At 45.2% G+C, this 21,912-nt stretch overlaps 2 protein-coding genes across 7 annotated transcripts in view; one reads left to right on the forward strand and one right to left on the reverse strand.

Annotated features, from left to right (window-relative positions):
- LOC308403499 (regulator of G-protein signaling 3-like) overlaps nucleotides 1–15,737 on the forward strand; it is a 31,890-nt gene extending 16,153 nt beyond the window's left edge. For 2 of the 6 annotated variants that reach the window (XM_080892971.1, XM_080892972.1), the window contains exons 12-27: nucleotides 1,495–1,576; nucleotides 1,661–1,766; nucleotides 1,864–1,960; nucleotides 2,574–2,831; nucleotides 3,513–3,552; nucleotides 3,643–3,893; nucleotides 4,713–4,796; nucleotides 8,038–8,149; nucleotides 10,548–10,714; nucleotides 10,862–11,369; nucleotides 11,508–11,731; nucleotides 12,069–12,109; nucleotides 12,186–12,284; nucleotides 12,529–12,590; nucleotides 13,495–13,661; nucleotides 14,925–15,736. In XM_080892971.1, coding sequence (XP_080749097.1) covers nucleotides 1,495–1,576; nucleotides 1,661–1,766; nucleotides 1,864–1,960; nucleotides 2,574–2,831; nucleotides 3,513–3,552; nucleotides 3,643–3,893; nucleotides 4,713–4,796; nucleotides 8,038–8,149; nucleotides 10,548–10,714; nucleotides 10,862–11,369; nucleotides 11,508–11,731; nucleotides 12,069–12,109; nucleotides 12,186–12,284; nucleotides 12,529–12,590; nucleotides 13,495–13,661; nucleotides 14,925–15,137 — 2,511 coding nt within the window. In that variant the 3' untranslated portion in view covers nucleotides 15,138–15,736. Of the gene's footprint in view, nucleotides 1–1,494; nucleotides 1,577–1,660; nucleotides 1,767–1,863; nucleotides 1,961–2,573; nucleotides 2,832–3,512; nucleotides 3,553–3,642; nucleotides 3,894–4,712; nucleotides 4,797–8,037; nucleotides 8,150–10,547; nucleotides 10,715–10,861; nucleotides 11,370–11,507; nucleotides 11,732–12,068; nucleotides 12,110–12,185; nucleotides 12,285–12,528; nucleotides 12,591–13,494; nucleotides 13,662–14,924 lie in introns of all 6 variants that reach the window. The other 4 variants (XM_080892970.1, XM_080892973.1, XM_080892975.1 and 1 more) reach the window with 3 other exon arrangements.
- A 2,700-nt stretch (nucleotides 15,738–18,437) lies between these two features.
- LOC308404466 (myosin light polypeptide 6-like) lies at nucleotides 18,438–19,357 on the reverse strand. Its single transcript, XM_080894535.1, has one exon. It carries the CDS (start codon nucleotides 19,317–19,319, stop codon nucleotides 18,726–18,728), a length of 594 nt encoding a protein of 197 aa, XP_080750661.1. The 5' UTR covers nucleotides 19,320–19,357; the 3' UTR covers nucleotides 18,438–18,725.
- Nucleotides 19,358–21,912: the final 2,555 nt, after the last annotated feature.

Consider the following 21,912-nt stretch of genomic DNA (forward strand, 5'->3'; position numbering starts at 1 on the left):
CCAGTTTACAAATCCTTCAGTGGACAGGTAAGGGAGGTCCAACGTGTTGGGGTTTAACTCCGTCCCACGATTTCTCAGGACAGCTCTGAGCACCGGCCCTGCATCCTCAGCCAATTCGAAGTCAGAAAACAATCCCTCTCCTGAGGTCCACCTTTCACAGTTTGAAGGTTTCTCGGTTCTTTGTCACGAGTTCAAACCAGATTGACGTGCGCTTCTGTTGATTCGAGAGCGCCACAGCAGTGGGACGTCTAAAAAGGCTGCTTCACTGCCTCAGAGCATGAATCTAAATGATTATTTGGTATTTAAATGTTCAAACAGCTTCTCTAACCTCCTCTGATCTCCTTTTCCCACTTGGCTCAGCCTGAGGAGGCCGGGGGAAATTGTTGATTTAGACAAATGCAAAGCTGTGTTAAAGGCACGCTCAGCTTCCTATTCCTGGTCATTCCACTTCCTGTTTGGCCTGAAAGCTCTGCAGAGGCAGGAAGATGGCGCAGGAGCGGGATCGTGAGAGCAGGACTGAACCTGCAGACAAATGCTGTTTGCATACCTTCACCCCGACGCTGTTCTTGGTTCCCCTGCAGCAGTTTTAATATCAGCCTGTCAGTCTGAAGTCGGGGACATTAAACTTCTATTGTGGCGAGGAAACTCTCAGGACGAGGCGACCTTTCCTTGCGCCGTCTCTGTTTACACAGCCATGGAAACCACTTGGAGACCCCCACCAAACATGGCCCAATGGGCCTCGGTCAACAGGGCCGTGGAGTAACACACGGTGCGCCCTGCAGGCTGAGAGCATCACAGCAGGAACAAACCTGACCTGACAGCAGCCTTCTGTCCTACACGACAGCTTCTCAGTCATCCTGAGAAGAAACTTTAAGGTGATGAGTCATCAATAACAGAGTGACCACGCCGGTAACTCAGCACAGGACAGCATACATGAGTCAAACGAACAGGTTCACTGCAGGCTCATTTACCCTCACAGTTTATGTTTACATGACACGACCGAACAAACGTTTTAGAACAGCAAGGTGATAATTTGATCCAAAATACTGAAACCAACAGAAGGCTCCATAATCGACTCCTCAGCGGCTCTCTGAGAATAAACGTGTCATTTTAAGAAATCAGCCTTCAAAGAGGCGGGCTGTAAGATTTCAACTGCTTTTATTGGAAAATAAAATCTCCTGGAAAGGAGTAACCCTAACCCTGCGTATCATCACCAAAGCTCCCTGCTGATCTCTCATAAAGAGAAAAATCCTTCGGTGGTTGGCTTTTCCAAATGACCCCAAATCTCTAAACTGACCAGTGCACCAAAGTGTTGTCACCTGTAGGGTCTCACCTTCAGGTGAAACATCGTCAGAGTTTGCTCAGATGTGTGGAGAACAAAAGGAGTTCCTCCAGACTTAATCTGGGCTCTGTGACAGGAAAGCAGACCTGCTACGCCTCGCTGAGAAGGTGGAGTTTTAAACTGACTTCAGGTGTGTTCTGACTGTCCTGCAGGTGAGCATCGCTCGAGGAAAAGATGGATTCGGTTTCACCATCTGCTCTGACTGCCCGGTCAGAGTGCAGGCGGTAGATCCAGGTGAGAAAGACAATTCCACAACCGCTGTACGACATCCCGTTCACTCACAGGTAATAAACACCTGGCTGTCCTCACTGCTCATAGGCGGTCCGGCTCATCAATCTGGACTCCGTCAGGGAGACTCGGTCCTGCAGCTCAATGGGCTTCCTGTAGAGACCTGGAAGTGCGTCGACCTTGCCCATGCCATCAGGTAACCCTGCCCCCTGTCAGAGTGACCCCACCTGTTCAGGTAAATCACAGGGCACATCTGGCCTTTTGTGAATACTAACAGTGGCGCGTCTCCTCAGGAGCTGTCAGTCTCAGATTGTGTTGGTGGTGTGGAGAAGTTTACCTGAGGTCCGGTCAGCATGTGACGCTATGCTCCGCCCACACACACACAGCGCGGTGAGTTTCATGCGTGAGGACCATTTGAACTGCACCTGTGGTCATAATCACAGCTGCAGATAATCAAAGGAGCTCTCATTCAGCTCATTTTAGTTTTACTTATACAACACCAAATCAGCTCGAGGTTTATAGCGTAAGACCTACGATAATACCCCGACAGTCAGACCTGCTAAAGCTAGCACTTGGTAACAGGAAGGAAAAACTCCCTTCTGACAGGAAGAAACCTCTGGCACAACCACCAGTGAGGGCTGGAAGACACCGTGTGGGAGCTTCAGTGCTTCCTTTATTCCTTCCTTTAGCCAAGGAGACACTGTAGCACCATTTGTAAAAGAAGAGGAGATGATGCCATCCCATAATTCATAGCAACACATCACCTGACAATCCAAGAAAACAAGTGCTGAACATTACATGCTAGTTAAGCTCACAGCTGAACATCAGAAGAACATGGGTTGATATAAACTCTGTGTTTTCAGGTTGTGTCTCTGATGTCTGCTCTCATGTTTACTTCACTGTGCTTCTCCTTTTCTGTATCATTGACCTCACAACAGCTCGCCAGACAAATGAGCGCTTATTAACTGATCTTACACTAAGCTAATGTTCCTCTGTCTCCTAGACGACAGGCAGGAAGTTGCTGTCTAACCCCACCCAAAGCAAACAAGACCGCAAATGGGGTCAGGGGTCAGGGGTCCGGGCCAGTTTGGGAGCTCTAGGTTCTCTATGGAGGGATAGAAAGGAGGACAGGGAGGAAGAGGAAGAGGAGGAAGACCAGGAGATGTACACACCTCACACCACCACCCTGAAGGGCACACGTGTGACATCATCAAATGGAGACAATTACATCATCCTGTCACCTGTCAGCACAGAAGGGCAGGTGAGTGTCAGGAGGCGGGGCCTGTATTCAGAAGGAGTAGAACACAGTTTGTCAGTGTTTGGTTCCAGCACTGAGGGTCCTGTGCAGAGACGTCAGAATAATCAGAACTGAAGTTTAGAACATCGACTTACTGCAGCCGTTGAATCTGTGACCGGGACCGACAGCCCTGTGACAACCTGACAGGCCAACGTAAAACGGTCTGAGTGTGAAGCACGAAGAAGACAATGTCTAAAAATGTCAGATGGTTTGAACACGCAGTGAGTTTAATCGATTCACCAAAGAAAGGAAAACCCCAAAGAAGAAGAAAAAACAAGTCGTAATCTGAAAAGCTGCCGTTTCATGAAAAACATTGTAAATACAGTAAGTTGCTGTTTTTATGGGAAATACCCTGACGCTGTACAGTCATCATTCCAGTTAGAGAGTCTCGCTAAACTCAGATATTTGTGTTGAAAGAGAATATTTTAGTCAGTTTGACAGTTTCAGGTGAAACACTTTGACCTTTGGGACTGAGTAAACGCCACATCGAAACCATCATTATTCTGTAAAGCTCTCTTTATGTCTTTGTTTGCATTCATATATTTACCTGCACATCATTTTGTAGTTTGGTTTGCTGATGTTCGTGCACCATCAGAACGATGCTGAAATCAACAGTTTCCAAATAAATGTTCTCTTCCTCTCCAGCTGCTGCAACCAGTTTATCACGACAGGACTGGGTCGATCGGTACGACTTCCACTCTGAATATTATTCATCCATATGCAAAGTGCTCGTAAATATTATGATTATTTAATCGTGTCATTTGTGGTTATCCAGGACATCTGTACCAGACTCGCCCCAGAGGTCCGAACGTCCTCCACGACTCGTGTTTGGGGTCGTTACAGAGACCTTTTACCAGGCAAATCTCCACCCTGCCTCCACCTCTTTCCTCCACATCTTCGGCCCCGCCCAGAAACTATGGCAACTACCAGAATTGCACCATCGTTCAGTCACATGTGCCCTGCTCAGGATATGGAACCTACGTCACCATGGCGCCCAAAACCGTCATCTTCCCTATTTTCGTCCAGGTCAGAACCAATCCAGGTCCGGAGTCTTTAAACTGAACCAAAACAAATCCAGTGCCCAGAGCTCCAGGGTCCTGAACAAACCCAGAAACTCTTAGAGCATCTATCTATCTATCTATCTATCTATCTATCTATCTATCTATCTATCTATCTATCTATCTATCTATCTATCTATCTATCTATCTATCTATCTATCTATCTATCTATCTATCTATCTATCTATCTACTTAGCACTTTTATTTTGACAGTATGTTTGCACTAAGTACCGCAGCAATTTCCTAATGTTGTAAACCTGCTCAACATTTGGCAATAAAACCCCTTCTGATTCTGATCTTTATCCGCCCCATTAAGCTCTAACCCAGAACAGAGTTACAGCCTTTTTTTTATTTTATTTTGTTCATTATAACAGTCATTACAGATCTCTTTATGGAGACTCTACAATGATGAAGAGAAAACCTCTCTCACACAGCATGGCCCAGATGGACCTGTCCTCCCGTGCATACAGGACCCCCTTACTTGATCCAAGCTGAATTCAGGAATGTTTAGAAACAGGAGGAGATGCGGTGACGACAGTATGAAAGGCAGAATAAAGTGTGGCAGAGAGGGCCGGGGAACTTAATTGAAATGGTCTGAAATAAGGAGAACAGGTCTGTCCTGTAACGGGACATTGAGTCTCCATGGGGATTACTTGCATAAACAAAGGTAAATAACAGTAATGAGGAGGGCGACTGACAGTGGGCAACCGTCAGCTACAGAGGAGCAAAACGGTGTTTGTGTTTGTGTGGTTTGCTTTTGTTTACATGTGTGTTGTTGTTGTTTCAGCCTCTCGATCTCTGCAGTCCAGACAGAGCGCTGCTGATGTCTGAAGAGATGATCCTGCACCAAGCCGACCTGCTGCCTGCAAAGGTAACACCCCTGTAAACAGTGTTGGGGAGTAACGGAATACATGTGCCGCCGTTACGTATTTAAAATACAAAATATGAGTAACTGTATTCCGTTACAGTTACCGTTTAAAAAGGTGGTATTCAGAATACAGTTACTTTGTTGAAATAAATGGATTACACGGCGGTACTTCCCTGTTTCATATTGTCGCGGGTCAGGACTGTTTGGGTTTGTTTGACAGCTACGTTCTGTTGTTCCAGGCGGCAGCGTTACGGTTGCCATGGTTACAGGGTGAAGCTCTCTCTCTGCGTGTTTCCTGGGTGAGAGAGCGCCTTTTTGTTGTTGTTGTGCTAAGCTAACAGGCAGAATGCAGCCTGATGAGCAGTGTAGTCCGTGCTGCAGGGAGAATGGACTGCTGTACCCGTTATGTGTCTGTGAGCGAGGAGGGAGAAAAAGGAAAAGTATGAGCTGTCACCGAGCAGAAACGGGAGCTGGAAGCATGTAAATATAATATTAACCACTGCAGCCAAACAGAGCGCCTGATGAGCCCAGCTGTAAGTAAGCTATTAAGACTCGACTGTACGCTGTGTTCGTGTTTCCTCTGAAACAATAAGCTCCGTTGGAGCAGCCTTTCAACGCCTCTCTCTGTCTCTGGCAAGCAGAGTTGATCCAGACAACAAAGTAAAGCTCGTTTTCAGCTACCAGCCCGACACGAACCCGTATTAGTCCCTTCAGTAATAGTAATAAATCACATTCACGTAGTTGTAAACAGCGTGATAATATCTTAAGTAATCCAAAGTATTCCGAATACGTTACTCTCATTGAGTAACGTATTCGGAATACGTTACAGAATACATTTTAGGGCATGTAATCTGTAATCTGTAATGGAATACATTTTAAAAGTAACCTTCCCAACACTGCCTGTAAATATACTGCACGTATGCAGCCCTGAGTACCACCAACAGTCCTGGAACTCTAACTAAACAGACACCTTTAGAGGCGGTCCTGGGGCGGCTGACACACTATTGATCGAGTAGCCTGCACCCCTACCCACTCGAACTCTGCGTTCCTCCAGTAAGATGCTTTTACTGGTCCCACACTCCCAGTTAAAATCCATAGGTGATGAAGGCTTTCTCCACCGCCGCTCCGAGACTCTGCAACAGTCTTCCCTCCCTCTTATATATATACACATGTATAGACAAGTGTGTATGTATGTGGATGTTTAATCACGAGATAAATAATTTACCTCATTCATCTTCATTCTTTCTTGTATTTGATTAGATTGTCCCTCTGTTCAGCACTTTGGCCGACACTTGATGTCTTTAAACATGCTATACAAATAAAGCTGACTTGACAGTGGACACGGTGAGTTTGTGTTTGGGAGGCTGAGGCTGAGGTGCACTGGGATGTCGTGCTTGGAGTTTCAGTTCTCAGGTCTCCAAAGGTTTAAACCTGTTACCCACAGCCTGTCACACAATCACCCTGTTTCCATTTCTTTAGCTGAAATGATGAAAAATGCAAAGATAACACAGTTTGACATAAAATAGTATTTTTACTCCAACAAGGTGTTTCCCAAAGAGCTGTTAGCGGTAAACTCTCTGGGCTGTGTGTCCTCGGATATCTGAGGAGACAAATGGAGGACATCTCCTGTTTGCTGAGGACTGATGGGTTTGCTGATGGGAATTGATAAGAATTTAGCGATTAAGATTCCATTATGGATATCACTTATCGATCCTCACTGGCTGCGCTTCTGGAGCCATTCTAACCTTACGGCTGATAATGCAGTGCTGGTCGTTGTGTTCCCATCGATGTTTCTGAGAAACGTCTGGTTCTGCAGACTGAACCTGATCCTGAAGGACACACCGACCTCAGAGCTGAACCAGGATCAGTTTCCTCCTCCCATCCATTTACACACATCTGGGAATTTGCTGTGTTTTAGTTTCATACTTTCAGTAAAGGTGGAGGTCAGACGTCGCTCTGCCTCCGACTCTCAGTTACATGTGTTAGTGCAGGAAGAGCGTGGCGAAGCCGGCGGTCCATAAACACGACCTGATGATGAGGAAAAGGAAGATGGTTTATAAGCATTTAAACATTGTTACTGAGCAGAATGAACACGGCGGTGATGGTCTGTGAACTCTGAGGACATACCTCAGGGTCAAAGTAGGGCTGTGCGATATATCGAGTTTTTTAAAAATATCGATATATTTTTATACGAGATATAAGATGTGACAATATCGTTTATATCGATATAGTCTATGCTACGTTATAATTATAGTTGTGGAACGACAAGTTTGCCTCTCTTTCGTCCACTTTTGTCTCTACGCAACGTTACTCGGCCTCGCCTCTCCTTCACTGAACACAACTCCCCCTCCTCCCCCATCGCTTCACCTGCAGGCAGCGACAAGATGGACACGGCAAATAAGATAAGATAACCTTTATTAGTCCCACACGTGGGAAATTTGTTAATCTCCGTTAACGAGTTACTGCGGATCGCCCCGTGCGTGGGGCTGGACGGCGTCAACATGTTAACGAGCTAACCACGCTAACGCCATGCACGGCCTGAAATCCTTTCATTTTCTCAAAAATCGACTGCACGCCTTATGTATGAATTCTGGTTGTGCTTGATGACCGCGAACCAATTTTCTGTGGAGCACGGCGCTCAGCAATCTGTTAAAAAATGTTTTAGTTCGACTTTGCTACGGAGCTGCAGCAGCTTGATGGATTGTCGGAGCATTACGGCTGCCGAGGAGCCTCGCGGAGTGATACGTACTGTGCTTCAACATAATATTACCGTATTGTTTGTGTATAAGGACCATAAATGGCACCTGTTAAGAGACACGGTTATGAAGCGGATTTCAAACTCCAGGCTGTCAGTCACGAATTGTGAAATCTTTGTTATTATGCTCAGCGTCTTTTCGTTTACATTTTGACTGCACAATTGTGAGCTCTTTGTTATGCACAAAAACAACATCGTTTTCTTTTATTTATGGAGCATTATTATTTAATAAATGCTCATAATTTATGTTTGAGTAGTTTTTTCATGTACATCTGTGCTGTATGTTAATAAAACAGCTTTGACTAAGAACTCTCTTTTTGTTCTTACTTTATGGCTTTAAAAAAATATCGAGATATGAATTTTGGGTCATATCGCCCAGCCCTAGGTCAAAGGTCACAGTGTTGTGTGCAAATGAAGAAACAGGTCGATGAGAAGAAGAACTACAAGTACACATTTTATTGTGCTGACAGTGGTGTGTGTGTGTTTCAGGTGACCGTGTTGATCTACACTGACCTGCTGCTACTTACCAGAGAGGATGAAGCTGGACGCTGTAACGTCCTGCAGAGTCCGGTGTTCCTGAACACATTGAAGCTCAGAGAGGGTAATGCTGCGTTCACTGTCATCTCTGAGCATCGGTTTTTCTCTGTAACCTACAGCTGGCAGGTTTCTGTTTAATGTCAGAACACATTGTTGTAATCCACATTTGATTTTCATTTCCTGGTTCGTTGTCAGCTGATTGACCAAGTAAAGTATCAACAGCACTATAACCTGTTCAATTTAACTTTATTTATACAGCACCAAATCACAACAACAGTCGCCTGAAGGCGCTTTATATTGTAAGGTAGACACTACAATAATACATACAGAGAAAAACCCAACAATCATGAGCAAGCACTGTGGCAACAGTGGGAAGGAAAAACTCCCTTTTAACCAGTGTTGGGTAAGTTACTTTAAATTAGTAACTTAGTTACATTACTAGTTACTTCTATCAAAAAGTAACTCAGTTACTTCAAGTTACTCGTTACTTTCAGAGTAACTAGTTACTAGGGAAAGTAACTTTGGTTTTACTCAGAATTCTCTTGTTAATGTGTTGCTTCCGTAACTGGATACCCAGCCAGTCTTCTAGCTTGCTTACTTGCCACAAGTGCACTGTGCCACCAATAGAAAGGAAAAAATAATGTGCGCATTTCCATGAGAGAAATCCCACACCTGATTCTATCCTAGCCTGCTTTTTACATCCAACACAAAAACTGCAGTCGTGGTGCTTTGATTGTACTCAGAACTCGGAAATTCTGCTTCTGAATAGGAAGATGTAGGTAACACCAGACTGCAGATGAGCTGCATACAGGGCTGGACTGGGACACTTGGGTTTTAAGGGGTATTTATTATTTTCTTCTTTTTTTTTGGGTTGTATGGAAGCCCCAAACGCAATTTCATTGTTCTTGACAATGACAATAAATAAATAAATACAGAAATACAGAAAAATTGGCCCGGGCATTTTGACTACAGACCGGCCGCCATTATAGGAAAAATCATAAAGCCTTTGAATGAAAACAAACACTGTTGTGACAGTGATGTTCACTGTTCTGATGGTATATATGCATCAATCTATCAATCGTTTGTTGTAAGATTCAGATAATTATTTATTAAAAGTGAGACATTTGAAATGAGAATAAGAAAGAAAAGTATTTCTTTGTGCCCCCCTCTCCCTGTTAATGCCCTACCTGCCCCCCTGGCAACACTTTGCTAGACCCGCCCCTGCACAGTTACCAGCTGTCAGCTGTAAAAAAAGGATCCTGGTGTTATTTGTCTCTCAGAAACAGTTCATAACTTCAACTCATTCATGTCACCTAAAAGGTAAACCTGTTTCTCCATCACAGCTCTGATGATCCAGTAAGGACATCTCCTGTTTTCATCTTCATGTTTCCCTCTCACCACATATCCAAACCGATATCATGACCAGCAGCTTTACAGCTGTGGCTCCAGCAAACATCAGCTGATACTAGAAATTAATATTAAATAAATTCTACCAACAGCTGATCAAGCTTAAACGTGCTGCTGTTGTTTAGCGCGACATCCGCTGGTTTCCTCTTTCGGCGCAAAGTGAGCGATAAACAAACAAGAGAGCCGATCAGCTGATCATTGATCAGTTTCATGATTGAAGTAGAAACAGGAGAGGGAGGGGGGAGAATGAGAGAAGAAGAGGCAGCTGTGCAGCAAAGACACAGAGTAACTCCAGCTTTGTGTCTTTTTCATTGTAGCTGAAGTCCGGGACAAACTGTTCCTTTTCACCTCAATAAGATATTTTCTCTGAATACAAGATGATTCCGTTTTTTACGGGACGGTTGGAAACTCTATTTTGTTCATAAGGTTAATTATTAAAGTTCAACATCATTAACTTCATAGCACCACCCAGCTGTATAGAAACTCCGTCATGCTAGCTAGCACGCAGTACGAAAAAGTCAGCACAACGAAAATAAACTCCACCTAAACTTGGTTCATATCTGACCCAGAGAGACTGCAGGTCATAACTTCTTACCTGAACTTCAGTTCACCTGACACTCGGACCAGCAGCCGCTTCGGGTCTCTCCTCCTGCCTCCCTTTTCCTTCATCCACCTGCTGGCCTCCACCACTTAATGTTATTGAATCTGTGGAAGCTCCGCGATAGCCTCCACACGAAGTAACGAATAACGAGCTTATCTAAATCCCAGTAACGAGTAACGCGTTCCCGGTTTTGGCATAATAACTAGTTACCGTGCTCGTTACCACAATAATAACGTAGTTACTCTAACGTGTTACTTAATAACGCGTTAGTCCCAACCCTGCTTTTAACAGGAAGAAACCTCAGGGAGGGGCGGGGCCATCTGCTGCGACCGGTTGGGGTGAGAGAAGGAAGACAGGATAAAGACATGCTGTGGAAGACAGAGAGATTAATAACAGATATGATTCAGTGAAGAGGACTCTCCATTTGACGTTTCTCTGTGTGTGTGTGTGGCAGCTCTGTCGGAGCCGCTCCACCTGTACTTCCTGCAGAGCGCTCCGAGCCGCCGCCGCCTCTTCAGCCTGGAGGCGTTCAGCATCGAGCAGAAGGTCCGAGTCAGCCTGTGTCTCCACGATAACATCCAGCTGCAGCTCGTCACCACGGAGGCCACACACACCCAGCAGGTACAACACCTGTCCAGGTAGTCACAGAAAGCAGGAAGAGGGCCAGTTCACACGTGTGTCCAGCAGAGGTCGCCAAACACATGAAATACTCAAAGCTTTTCCCACACAATTTAAGTCCTCTCCTCCTCCTCCTCCTCCTCCCCCCAGCTGTCAGACCTCCCCTCAGACTTTGGCTTCCTCTCTCTCGGGCAGTCTGACCCCCTCTATTGTCCTTCATCTCCTTACTCTTCGCTCTGTGACTCCCTTAGACCTCCCTCCCCATCTTCTTACTCCCCCAGTGCTCCCTTCTCCTCCTCCACTCTTCCTCCTGCTCCCGTCTCCCTTCTCTCTCCCTACTCCTCCTCACCACCTTCCAGGAACATCATCTCCTCAGCTCAGCTCCTCCCTTCACCTCACCGTCCCTCCTCCACTCTAAGGAGTCCTATCTGGAAGGAGAGAGCAGGAGCAGAAGAGGAAGAGGAGAGGAGGAAGAGGAGACGGGAGGAAGAGGAGGTGGAGGAGCGGCAACAGGGGGAGGGGGAGAGTGCCTCAGAGACTTCAGAGAACGCGGGTGGTGTCGGGGGGCGGGGCTTCCTGCTCAGCCCTCACCACTTCAACATGAACCAGGAGAGTGACCGTGACGAGGAGGAAGAGAAGTTTATCTTCAGACCACCAGGTGAGTTCAAGTGCTCTGAAAGAAAGTCAAAAGTCTTGAGTTGGGGGAGTGGAGGATGTGAGGTAAGCAGGATGAAGCTGGTTTAGAGCCGCTGCAGGTGGAAACGTTCCCAGTTTGATGGATTTTCTCCTGTTTCAGTCCTACGTCGCTCGCTCTCCGAGGGTTCTCTGCTGCGAGAACCTCGATCGCCCCACTTCCTGTCCGACAGCACCATCCACCGCCTCACCCATCCTGTGAACTTTGACCTCAGCCCCAACTCGAGCCCCGCCTCCCGAGCCCCCTCCCCCCACACTCTGAGGAAGCAGCTGACCGGAGAGGGGGGGTCTCTGCACCAAATGCTGATGCTGCTCAACGGGACCAAGGTAGGGACCAGAACCGGCTTTGACCACAGAACTGCGAACCAGCGTCATGTGACTACACAACGCATAGCAGCAGGTTGATCATTGTGCTGCATGTCAGAGTTAGCCCCAGGCAAACGGGGCGACTGCACCAGGACGGCATCTGGTGTCAAATCAGACGTGCAAATCGTTAATAAGACAATCTACAAGCTGATTGGTTGAGGCCCAGGTTAATGACGAGTGTAAAAGGGAGATTTACTGTGGGAGTGGTTTGAACACGTGCAGAGGAAGATCCTGGGGTTAGAGACCGGTACAGCTCGGGTTCTTCGGTTCTAACAAAGTGTTTTTGTTTGTTTTTCAGGCTGGAGAACCCAGAAACCGACAGCTGAAGAAGAAAACTCTGTACGTAAACAAGCACACTGTTGTTTTGTCTGGTGTTGTTTCCTCTCGCTCTGATTGGTCCTCGTTGTCTCCTCAGAGCAGCTGATGTTCGAAGCCGCCTGGCGTTTCTGCGAATGTGGAAAAATGGCGCTGGTGTCCATGGAAGCAGTTTGGAGAAAGCGCTGAAAAATAACAGGTAACTCGGACCTGAACCCGAACTAGACTCACCTGCAGGTCAGGAAAGGCAGCAGATTATCACAGGTCATAACTAATCAGAGTAAAATCTCCAGGTGATCACGGCCAAGCATGTCGGTGTTTCTGCCCTAACAGCAGTGGTGTGGAGGTGACATCACAGTCTGAATGAAGCTCGACTTCAGAGCCTCTGGTGGATGTTAGAGGAAATGCAGGTTTTCCTGAGATGCATTTGTTTTGTTTTCCAGACCGTCTGCAAAGGAGGTGCTGAGGTGGGCGGAGAGTCTGGAGTCCCTGCTGTCCAATCAGTGTAAGACTTCCTGTTTGTGTTTAACCAATTTAACCAATAAGGGGAGGAGCCAGCATGAGAAACGCCTCTCCACTAGATTAATGTCTTGATGCATGCTCAATCATCCAGGTAAGTAGATTGAGGTTGATTGTGTTCACCTGGACGTTTCAGTGGGAGAAACGTTTCATCGCTCATCAAGTGACGAACCAACAACTATTGATCAAAGACCACTGATCAGTGATTGATCAGTGGTCTCTGATCAATAGTCATGACACTTTGCATATTAATGATCACAAGCTGACCTCCCAGCCCATTGTTCATTCAGTGCTGCTTTTTTCAGTCATTGTGCAAATGTCAAATTTGTATTTGTCACACACACAGCCATACACAGTATGACATGAGGTGAAATGCTTGTAGCTGTGCAATGCCCGACCATTAGATGACAGTGGTTTTACAGTATTTACAATTTACAGGTTATTACAAAATTTACAGATTTAACTTAGAAATTTACAGTAAAAATGTGCAAATAGCAGAATTATAGGAAGTGTGCATGAAGAAAAACCAGAGTGCGTGTGGTGATGTGATGTGTGGGAGAGTCCAGTCCTACACCTGGTTCAGGGCCGAATAGCCTGGGGGAAGAAGCTCCTCCTCATTCTCTCTGTTTTGGCCTTAAGGGAGCGGAAGCGCTTCCCAGACCTCAACAGTGAGAAGAGTCCTTTGTTGGGATGGTCCATCATGATCTTCCTAGCTTTGGTCTTGCAAATGTCCTGTTTATAAGGTTGAGACCTGCAGTCAGCTGAGACTGAAGACATCCCCTGATGATGATGATGATGATGAAATATTTCTCCCATTGAAACGTCCAGATGGACAGAATAAACCTTTTGGCACCAGATTAATGGCGTGCTTCTCTTTTCTAATTGGTCAGATGGTCTGACGGTGTTCCGTCACTTCCTGAGGTCAGAGTTCAGTGAAGAGAACCTGGACTTCTGGTTGGCTGTGGAGAGGTTTAAAAAGACACGTCCCTCCAACAAGATGGCTGCCAGAGCTGCAAAAATCTACGACCACTTTATTTCTACGACTGCATCGAGACAGGTACCATGTGTCTGAGCTCCGATTGATGTGTGTTTTTTGGTTGTTTTTTTCCTAATATGGTGATGAAGCATTCCTCCAACGATGATGTCGTTACAGTCCAGAGGCTCGGTTAAATTCATACCTGAAACCATCAGGTTGTTTACTTTCATCATCATCATCATCATCATTTATTTATTTATATAGCACTTTAAAAACACACCTGGTAGACCAAAGTGCTGTACAATACTAATATGCACATAGTAATAAAACCAGACATAGCAATAAAGTTAAAAAACAATAAAAAATAAAAATGTCAGTTACCTACAGAGTTAAAAGCCAGGGAATAAAAATAGGTTTTTAATAAAGACTTAAAAACTGGCACTAATGCAGCCTGTCTAATATGGAGAGGAAGGTTATTCCAAAGCATCGGCGCTGCAACAGAGAACGCTCGGTCTCCTCTAAGTTTCAGCCGTGACTTTGGGACCGAAAGCAGCAACTGCTCAGCTGACCGAAGGGAACGAGTGGGGACGTGGGGCTTCAACAAATCAGACAAATAAACAGGTGCCAGACCATTTAGAGATTTAAAAGCCAATAAAAGGACTTTAAAACGGATCCTGAATTCAATTGGAAGCCAGTGTAAAGAGGCCAAAATCGGAGTGATGTGATCAAATTTTCTTCTACCAGTTAAAAATCGTGCCGCAGCATTTTGCACTAATTGCAAGCGTGACAAAGTGCCCTGCCCAACCCCTGTTAAAAGAGAATTACAATAATCTAAACGTGAGGTAATAAAGGCATGAATAACGCTTTCCAAGTCACGCTTGGAAAGAAAGGGCTTAACCTTTGATAAACGTCTGAGGTGATAAAATGCTGATTTTACCACCCCGTTTACATGGTCATCAAAGGTGAGTGCAGAATCAATTTTAACTCCGAGATTTGTGATCGAACTCTTTAGTTGGGAAGTCAAAGCTGCAAGATCAACATCCAGAGTATGAGAAGAACGATTTGGGCCAAATAAAATTGCTTCTGTCTTCCGATCATTAAAATTTAAAACGTTTTTTGCCATCCATGCTTTGACATCAGTAAGGCAGTCAAGCAGAGGTCCAGTTGGGAGACTATCAGAATGACTAAAAGGTAAGTAGAGCTGGCAGTCATCTGCATATAGATGTAATGGCACTTTATGCTTTCGGAAAATCGAAAGCTTTATTGATCGTTGTATTAAAGTAAAGACTTGTAATCAAACATGTTGGTCCACCTGCTCATTTGACACAGCTGCTTTTTTTCAAGGTCAATGTGGACTCTGCCATCAGAGAGGCAACCAATCAGAGCCTGCGCCTTGGCGTTAGCTCCGCCTCCTTCCAACTGGCGCAGGAGCAGATTTTCAACCTGATGGAGACGGACAGTTACCCACGATTCCTCAAGTCCCGCCTCTACACCCAGCTGGCCAGTCACAACACAGAGCAGCGGATCCGACCAACCAGAGACGAGGGGTTGATCTGAGCTTCCGACTGGTTGAACAAATCTCTCAGTAGCATTCTGGGAGATGTAGTATACAACTTGATTCTTACGCTAATCTTCTTTTTTTGCTGATCTTTGTTTATCTAAAAACATTTAACCCGTCCGTGTGAGAAAAACATGGCCTCTGACCTTGAGCTTGAAATGAGATGCCATCTTTAGACTGTTAGGTGTTATCCTTTATGCCTTCTCGTGACCCAGGTGAAGCCTTGCTCACAGGTTAAACATCGGCAGGACTTTCAGCCTCGGCTGCATGTCGTTGATTCCAGAGCAGACTCTGATTCATGTTTTTAGCTAACGGCTAACTGATGTATCTCTGATTAAAGCTGACTGATGTCACATCAGGTGTCAGACCTCCTGTTTCCTCTTCTGTGACTCCCCTCCATCCAGCAGGAAGTCTGACACCGGCAGGCTGCACAGGTGAAGCAGGTTGAGTGACGGATTCACCTGCTGCTGTTTGATTATCACACTGAACAGTTTTAACTGATTCAACAATAACCTGAAAATCTAATAAAACAGACCGAATGACCTTGAAGTTCATTATTTAGTCTTTAAGTCGTGATAACAGAGCGCAGACTTCAGCTGGTGCTTCCTACGGTTCAGGTTCTCAGTGATGGAGACCAGGTGTGTGCAGGTGGAGCAGCACCTGCTGGTATCTGGCTGTCAGAGGTGTTTGAAATCACTTCTTTGTAATGAGTGCTGAGAGTACTGAAGATAATTCCACCAGTCGAGGTGTTGAATCTTCACAGTCCACAGGAAATGAAATGAAGGTGGTGTCTTTACAAACGTGAACTCCACCTTTAATGGATGCAAAGAGTCTGAAAGAGATGCAGCAAACATGCCAAACCATAATTCATGTATATAGCACTTTAAAAACAGCACATGGCTGTACAGCAGAAATATAAAAAGTACAGTAAATACATAACAGTAAAATAACAGTGTTAGTTACCAGAGGTGGGACCAAGTCATTGTTTTGCAAGTCTCAAGTAAGTCTCAAGTCTTTATCCTCAAGTCTCAAGTCAAGTCTCAAGTAATGTCAGGCAAGTCAGAGTCGAGTCTCAAGTCACTGGTGTAAAAGTCCGAGTCAAGTCACAAGTCTGAAACTTTGAATTTCAAGTCCTTTCGAGTCTTTAAAAAAAAACAATGAAAAAATAATGTTGCAGTTATGCTAAATGTAAATATTAGACCATGTAATTTTAAAATCTGTGTTTTTCTCAACACATGACAAAATAGTGAACTTAGAAAATATACACAAATTGTGAAATTGCACCTCTTTAAAATGCAGCTCAATTAAACCTAGCTCCAAGAATAATTTTCACCGACAGTTCTGAGATAAGCTGCATGTTATTCTTGGATGCGGTTGTAGGACCAGCTTTAAAATCGCATGACAAAAATATCATACACATTAAAAAAAACTGTATCACCAACGTAGCCTGGACAACATTTGCTAGTTAGATGAAGTCAGCTATCTCATCGTAGCATATTTATATGCATATTTATAATCATACGGTTCTTGGAGTGAGTGCATACACTCATGAAGTTTAGTAACTTCAGGTCACTGCAACAAGCCCAGGTACAGTTTACCGACGGATGGGTGCAGGACCTTGAAATGCACCGTGTAGAACGAAAGACCATCGTACGTATCATAAGTTTACCAGTCTCACAAATTGTCGTCATAAATACACATTCGTTAACCGTTTATTAATAGGACCTTTGAGCTCAACGGTAATTAATTAGTAGTGGAAATAATTTCTGGTAGCATCACAGAAATGTAGCAGTGACAATAATACTGTATGCTGTAATCGTACTGGACAATTAGTGATACAAAAAACCTGTTTTATCCTGTGAATAAAAGCATATGTTTTTGTCAGTGTACCATAATAACAGAAGCGAAACACAATATTGTGTCAGGACAATTTACTATTTATGCACAATAAATAAAGGAGCATAGCGCGACCATTTCTGTTCAGCGCCAGACTTGCTTGTAACCTATATCACTAATTATGTTATGAAAATGACGTATTAACTACTAAAAAACACTGACCTTCGTGTAAATGCTTGGAGCAGACTAACCTGTGAGCTGGAGTGTTCTGGGACGTTATATTTGGTCTTTGAATGGCTGCAATCCAGTCGCGTCTTTGTTACTTCGGAAACATGGCTCGAACAATTTCTCTTCAACGACGTAATCCGATAACAACCGATCTCTTTACCCGTCGGCTTCCCGTGGCTGTCATGCGACCGGCTATTGCAGTTAATAATACAACAGCTTCTTGACATTTTTGTGTTTCTTTTTATCGCTGTGTGACTGATTTCAATTGAAAGCCTGCGTGCGCTAGTACCGCTTGCCACGAGTTCCCAGAATCCTTTGCGGTTCTACCCGTGAATGACGTCACATTTTCAATCTCTATATAATATGCATGTTAAATTTTATATTTGGGGTAAAATATCAAGTCTTTTCAAGTAAACCGGTTCAAGTCCAATTCAAGTCCCAAGTCATTGGTGTAAAAGTCCAAGTCAAGTCACAAGTCTTAGAACATTTTTTCAAGTCAAGTCTAAAGTCATAAAATTAATGACTCGAGTCTGACTCGAGTCCAAGTCATGTGACTCGAGTCCACACCTCTGTTAGTTACACACTGAGTCAAAGGCCAGCCAATAAAAAGGCCTGATCTGAAGAGGAAGATCACCCCAAAGCTTCAGGGCCACAGTAGAGGACGCTCGTCTCTAAGTTTCAGCCACGATTTAGTGACTGAGAGCAACAGCTGCTCAGCTGAGCAACTGAGGGGGACGTGGGGCTAATATACAGGCGCTGGACCATTTCAGGTTTTAAAAACCAGTAAAAGCATTTCAAATGGATCCTAAATTCAATTGGAGGCCAGTGTGGGGAGGCCAGAACCTTTGTCATGATACACCGACACAGATCATCGTAACTACACCTCGTGAACAAACCTTTGAGTCGGTTACTTGTAGTTTTACGTCTTCATTTCTTCCCTTTGTTTGATTTCCTTTTTTGTTTTTGCGTGAAATATTTTAAATGCCCATTTTTGTATTTGTTTGTCTTAATGAGGGTGTTTCTGTGTGTGCATGGTTGGGTACCTCCCCGTCCAGGTGTTGGTGGCATCCTTCCTCGCTGCTCACTGAGAGAGGAGCTCTGAGGAGGCGATGAGAGGCTCACATCCAGCTGCAACAGGAACACAATCATTGGCGTTTCTGTTGAAGCACCTGTGTGGACACGCCCATCAAGTTTGTGTTTTCATCATTCCCAATAATTAGACGCAGAGCACCATAAAGAGGAGGCCTGAGCAAGTTTTATTTTGGAGGAGCAAAGTGAATCGTAATATCACTGATGACTCAATAAACACATTAATGCAGGACATGGAGAAATGAATGCAGGCAGTGATTTATTCATTTATTGATGATCCTCCATTGATTCATTTATTCACATTGATTCTTACTCTGCTGATCACATCAAACAGAGACACACTGAGAAGACGTTTTATTAGAGACGACAAACTCGCATACATCAGACGCTCCGTCCACCACAGAAGAAGAGGAAGACAAAGTCGCTGTCTGTTTCTACCCGGCCAGAATGTGTTTGACAAACTCGGTGTAGTTGATGTGCCCATTGGCGTCCTCCTGTCCCGCCATCAGACGATCCACCTCGTCCTCAGTCATCCTCTCTCCCAGCGTGGCGAGGACGTGGCGGAGCTCCGCCCCCATCACCGTGCCGTTTCCCTCCTTGTCAAAGACCCTCAGCCCCTCCACAAAGTCCTCGAAGTTGCCCTGCTCTTTGGAGCGGGCCACATGCTGCTGCATGGGCAGGAAGCTGTCAAAGTCCAGCAGCTTGACGTTCAGCTCCTCCGCCTTCGGCCTCCCCAGCAGTTTCAGCACTTCCTCGTTGGTGGGGTTGTGTCCCAGCGCCCGCATAACATCGCCGCACTGAGCATAGGTGATCTTCATCTCGCCGGCTGGCGTCTCGTCGAACAGAGCGAAGGCGTCTTTGAACTCCTCGATCTGGTCGGGGGTGAACTCCACCACGATGCTCTTCAGGTCCACCTCGGGGGGTTTTGGCTCCGGCTCCGCGGGCTTTGCTGGAGGAGGAGGCTCTTCCTTCTTTGCCTCCACCTTCTTCACCTCTGTCTTTTTCGGTTCCACTTTCTTTGGCGGCATGTTGCTGCAGAGCACTGGCGGTGGAGATGGAAAGTGACTGTCTGGTGTTTTATAGGAGCCAGCAGTGGGCTGAGCGAGCCAGGAGCAAATGGCAGGGAGGAGAGAGGAGGCGACCAAAGATGGAAGAAACCTGGAATGGAAACACTGAGAGGAGATAAGAGCCTGCAGATAAGAAGCTTCCAGAAGCAGCAGAGCCGGTCTGAACCGGAGCCTCTGACCTCTCCTCAGGCCTCCATCAGTGAAAACCACCTCCTCCTTCACATACTCTGGGATCTTTTCTGTTTCCTGCTAATCAATAGTTTTTAGCGCAGTTTCACAGCGCAGCTATCCTCTGCATCAATCTGTGAAGTAATCTCTGCATACCAGGCCCTTAATTTTGAATTACATTCTGGATTTATCTGCAAAGAGAAGCCAATCTAGGAGAAATCTGCTCTCTCTGTCTGCCTTGGATTAACTGCAAATGGAAGAACGCAGTCTTACATATTTGTTTAATATGTGCATTGAAGGACATGTCCTGGTCAAAAATGACTCCAAGGTTCCTCACAGCGTTACTGGAGGCCAAGGTAATGCCATCCAGAGTAAGAATCTGCTTAGATACCATATTTCTAAGATTTTCAGGGCCGAGTACAATAACCTCAGTTTGATCTGAATGAAGAAGCAGAAAGTTAGCGGCCATCCAGGTCTTTATGTCTTTAAGACATTCCTGCAGTTTAACTCATTGGTGTGTGTTATCTGGCTTCATGGACAGATAGAGCTGGGTGTCATCTGCATAGCAGTGTAAATGTATGCTATGTCTTCTAATGATGCTGCCTAAATCAGGGGCATCAAACATGAACGAGCTGAGAGCCGCTGCTGTCGTCTCATTGGAGCCACTTTAGTGTTCAAGTACAAAACAAGAAAACAGACACAAATAATTCTGAAAATGTTTTGTTTGTTTTTTTACATTTCAAATCTTGTATAAGACGACTGTGCCTGTTCAACTTACCTCCATCATTAACCTCAGTGCGCAGTACCTGTGATACCTGCAGCTGCTTTAATCGCTCTAATAAGATTTTATGGTCGACAGTATCGAACGCTGCACTGAGGTCTAGCAGGATGACCTGTGACAGGTATAATTTCAGGTGAATCAGCTACACAAACATCACTGTGCTTCATAACAGGAGCAGGGAGTGCTGCAATACTGAGTGAGCACCATCACCACGTGAGAGCGCCACCTAGACAGACACTGAGGAGGAACCAGTTCTCTACATCAGGTTAAACACAGGCTGTAACACCACATCCCCTCCGTTTTTATCTGCGGCCCTTTCAGTTCAGTTTATTTGTGTCTCGTTATCTCTGAGGTGATGTGGCCTCATGTGTCATTAACATTCCAGCTGTGATAAGAGGCGATGTCCCATGATGCTCTCTGTGTCCTTCAGTCTGGAAATAACTGCGCAGCTGCAGCTTGGCTTCATCTTTCACGCTAAGCTGATCACAGAGGTTTAAAATCCATGAATGAAGCAGATGTTTGATCACAGCAGCACAAACAACGTTGTGTTTTCAAACTATAACTTTAATCTCCAAACACTTTAATGAAACATCCACCAATAATAATAATGGATTGGATTGATATAGCGCTTTTCAAGGCACCCAAAGCGCTTTACAATGCCACTATTCATTCACTCTCACATTCATACACTGGTGGAGGCAGCTACAGTTGTAGCCACAGCTGCCCTGGGGCAGACTGGCAGAAGCCAGGCTGCCATATCGCACCATCAGCCCCTCTGGCCATCACCAGTAGGGTAAAGTGTCTTGCCCAAGGACACAACGACCAGGACAGAGAGCCCAGGGATCGAACCGGCGACCTTCCGGTTACAGATGCGATTCCCAACCCCCTGAGCCACGGTCATCCTACCAATGAGACATGTAGGATACAGTCATGTGACACACAGCAGGAACCCAGAAGTTCAATGTGATTCACGATCCATGAACATATTGATTCACAGATGAGACATTAAAGAGGGTGGAGTCAGCGCTGCTTCAGTCTGCGACACCATCAGCATCTGACACAGATATCAATCAATCAATGAATTACTGATCAATACCGTCCTCACAGAGATTATTATCAATAAGTATCATTAACCACCTGGTGGATCTTTGAGAAGCCATCTCTCTCTGATGGCTGAGCTCAATAAAAACCCTAAAAATCATACATTTCACAGCGGAGCTTCTCATTGGAGCAAAGCAGCAGCATCACCAGGTCAGGTGAGCAGACCTGTCAGGACGAGAGGGCAGTCTTAACCTTTATTTCTTCAGGTTTGTTCACATTTTTCTGTGAGCTCACCTGAAGATAGAATCACTAAAATGAAACTTTAATGGTTTTACTTTAAAGTTTTGGTCGAGTCCAGTCGAGGAAGATGGCTCCGGTTCAGTAAGAACACCAGTTTCTCTGGCAGCCATCTTCACTGTTGTCCTGCTTTACGATTGGTCTGTACCTGCTCCTGGAAGCTCATAGCCTGATGGACATCTTGGGGGAATCCATCCACAACAAAGCCTCGGACATCCTGCTGACCAATCAGCTGCTGCCTCAGCTCAGAGACGGTGTCCTCCTGCA

This window comes from Rhamphochromis sp. 'chilingali' (assembly GCF_963969265.1).
Source record: "Rhamphochromis sp. 'chilingali' genome assembly, chromosome: 10".
In the NCBI taxonomy this organism is placed as follows: Eukaryota; Metazoa; Chordata; class Actinopteri; order Cichliformes; family Cichlidae; genus Rhamphochromis; species Rhamphochromis sp. 'chilingali'.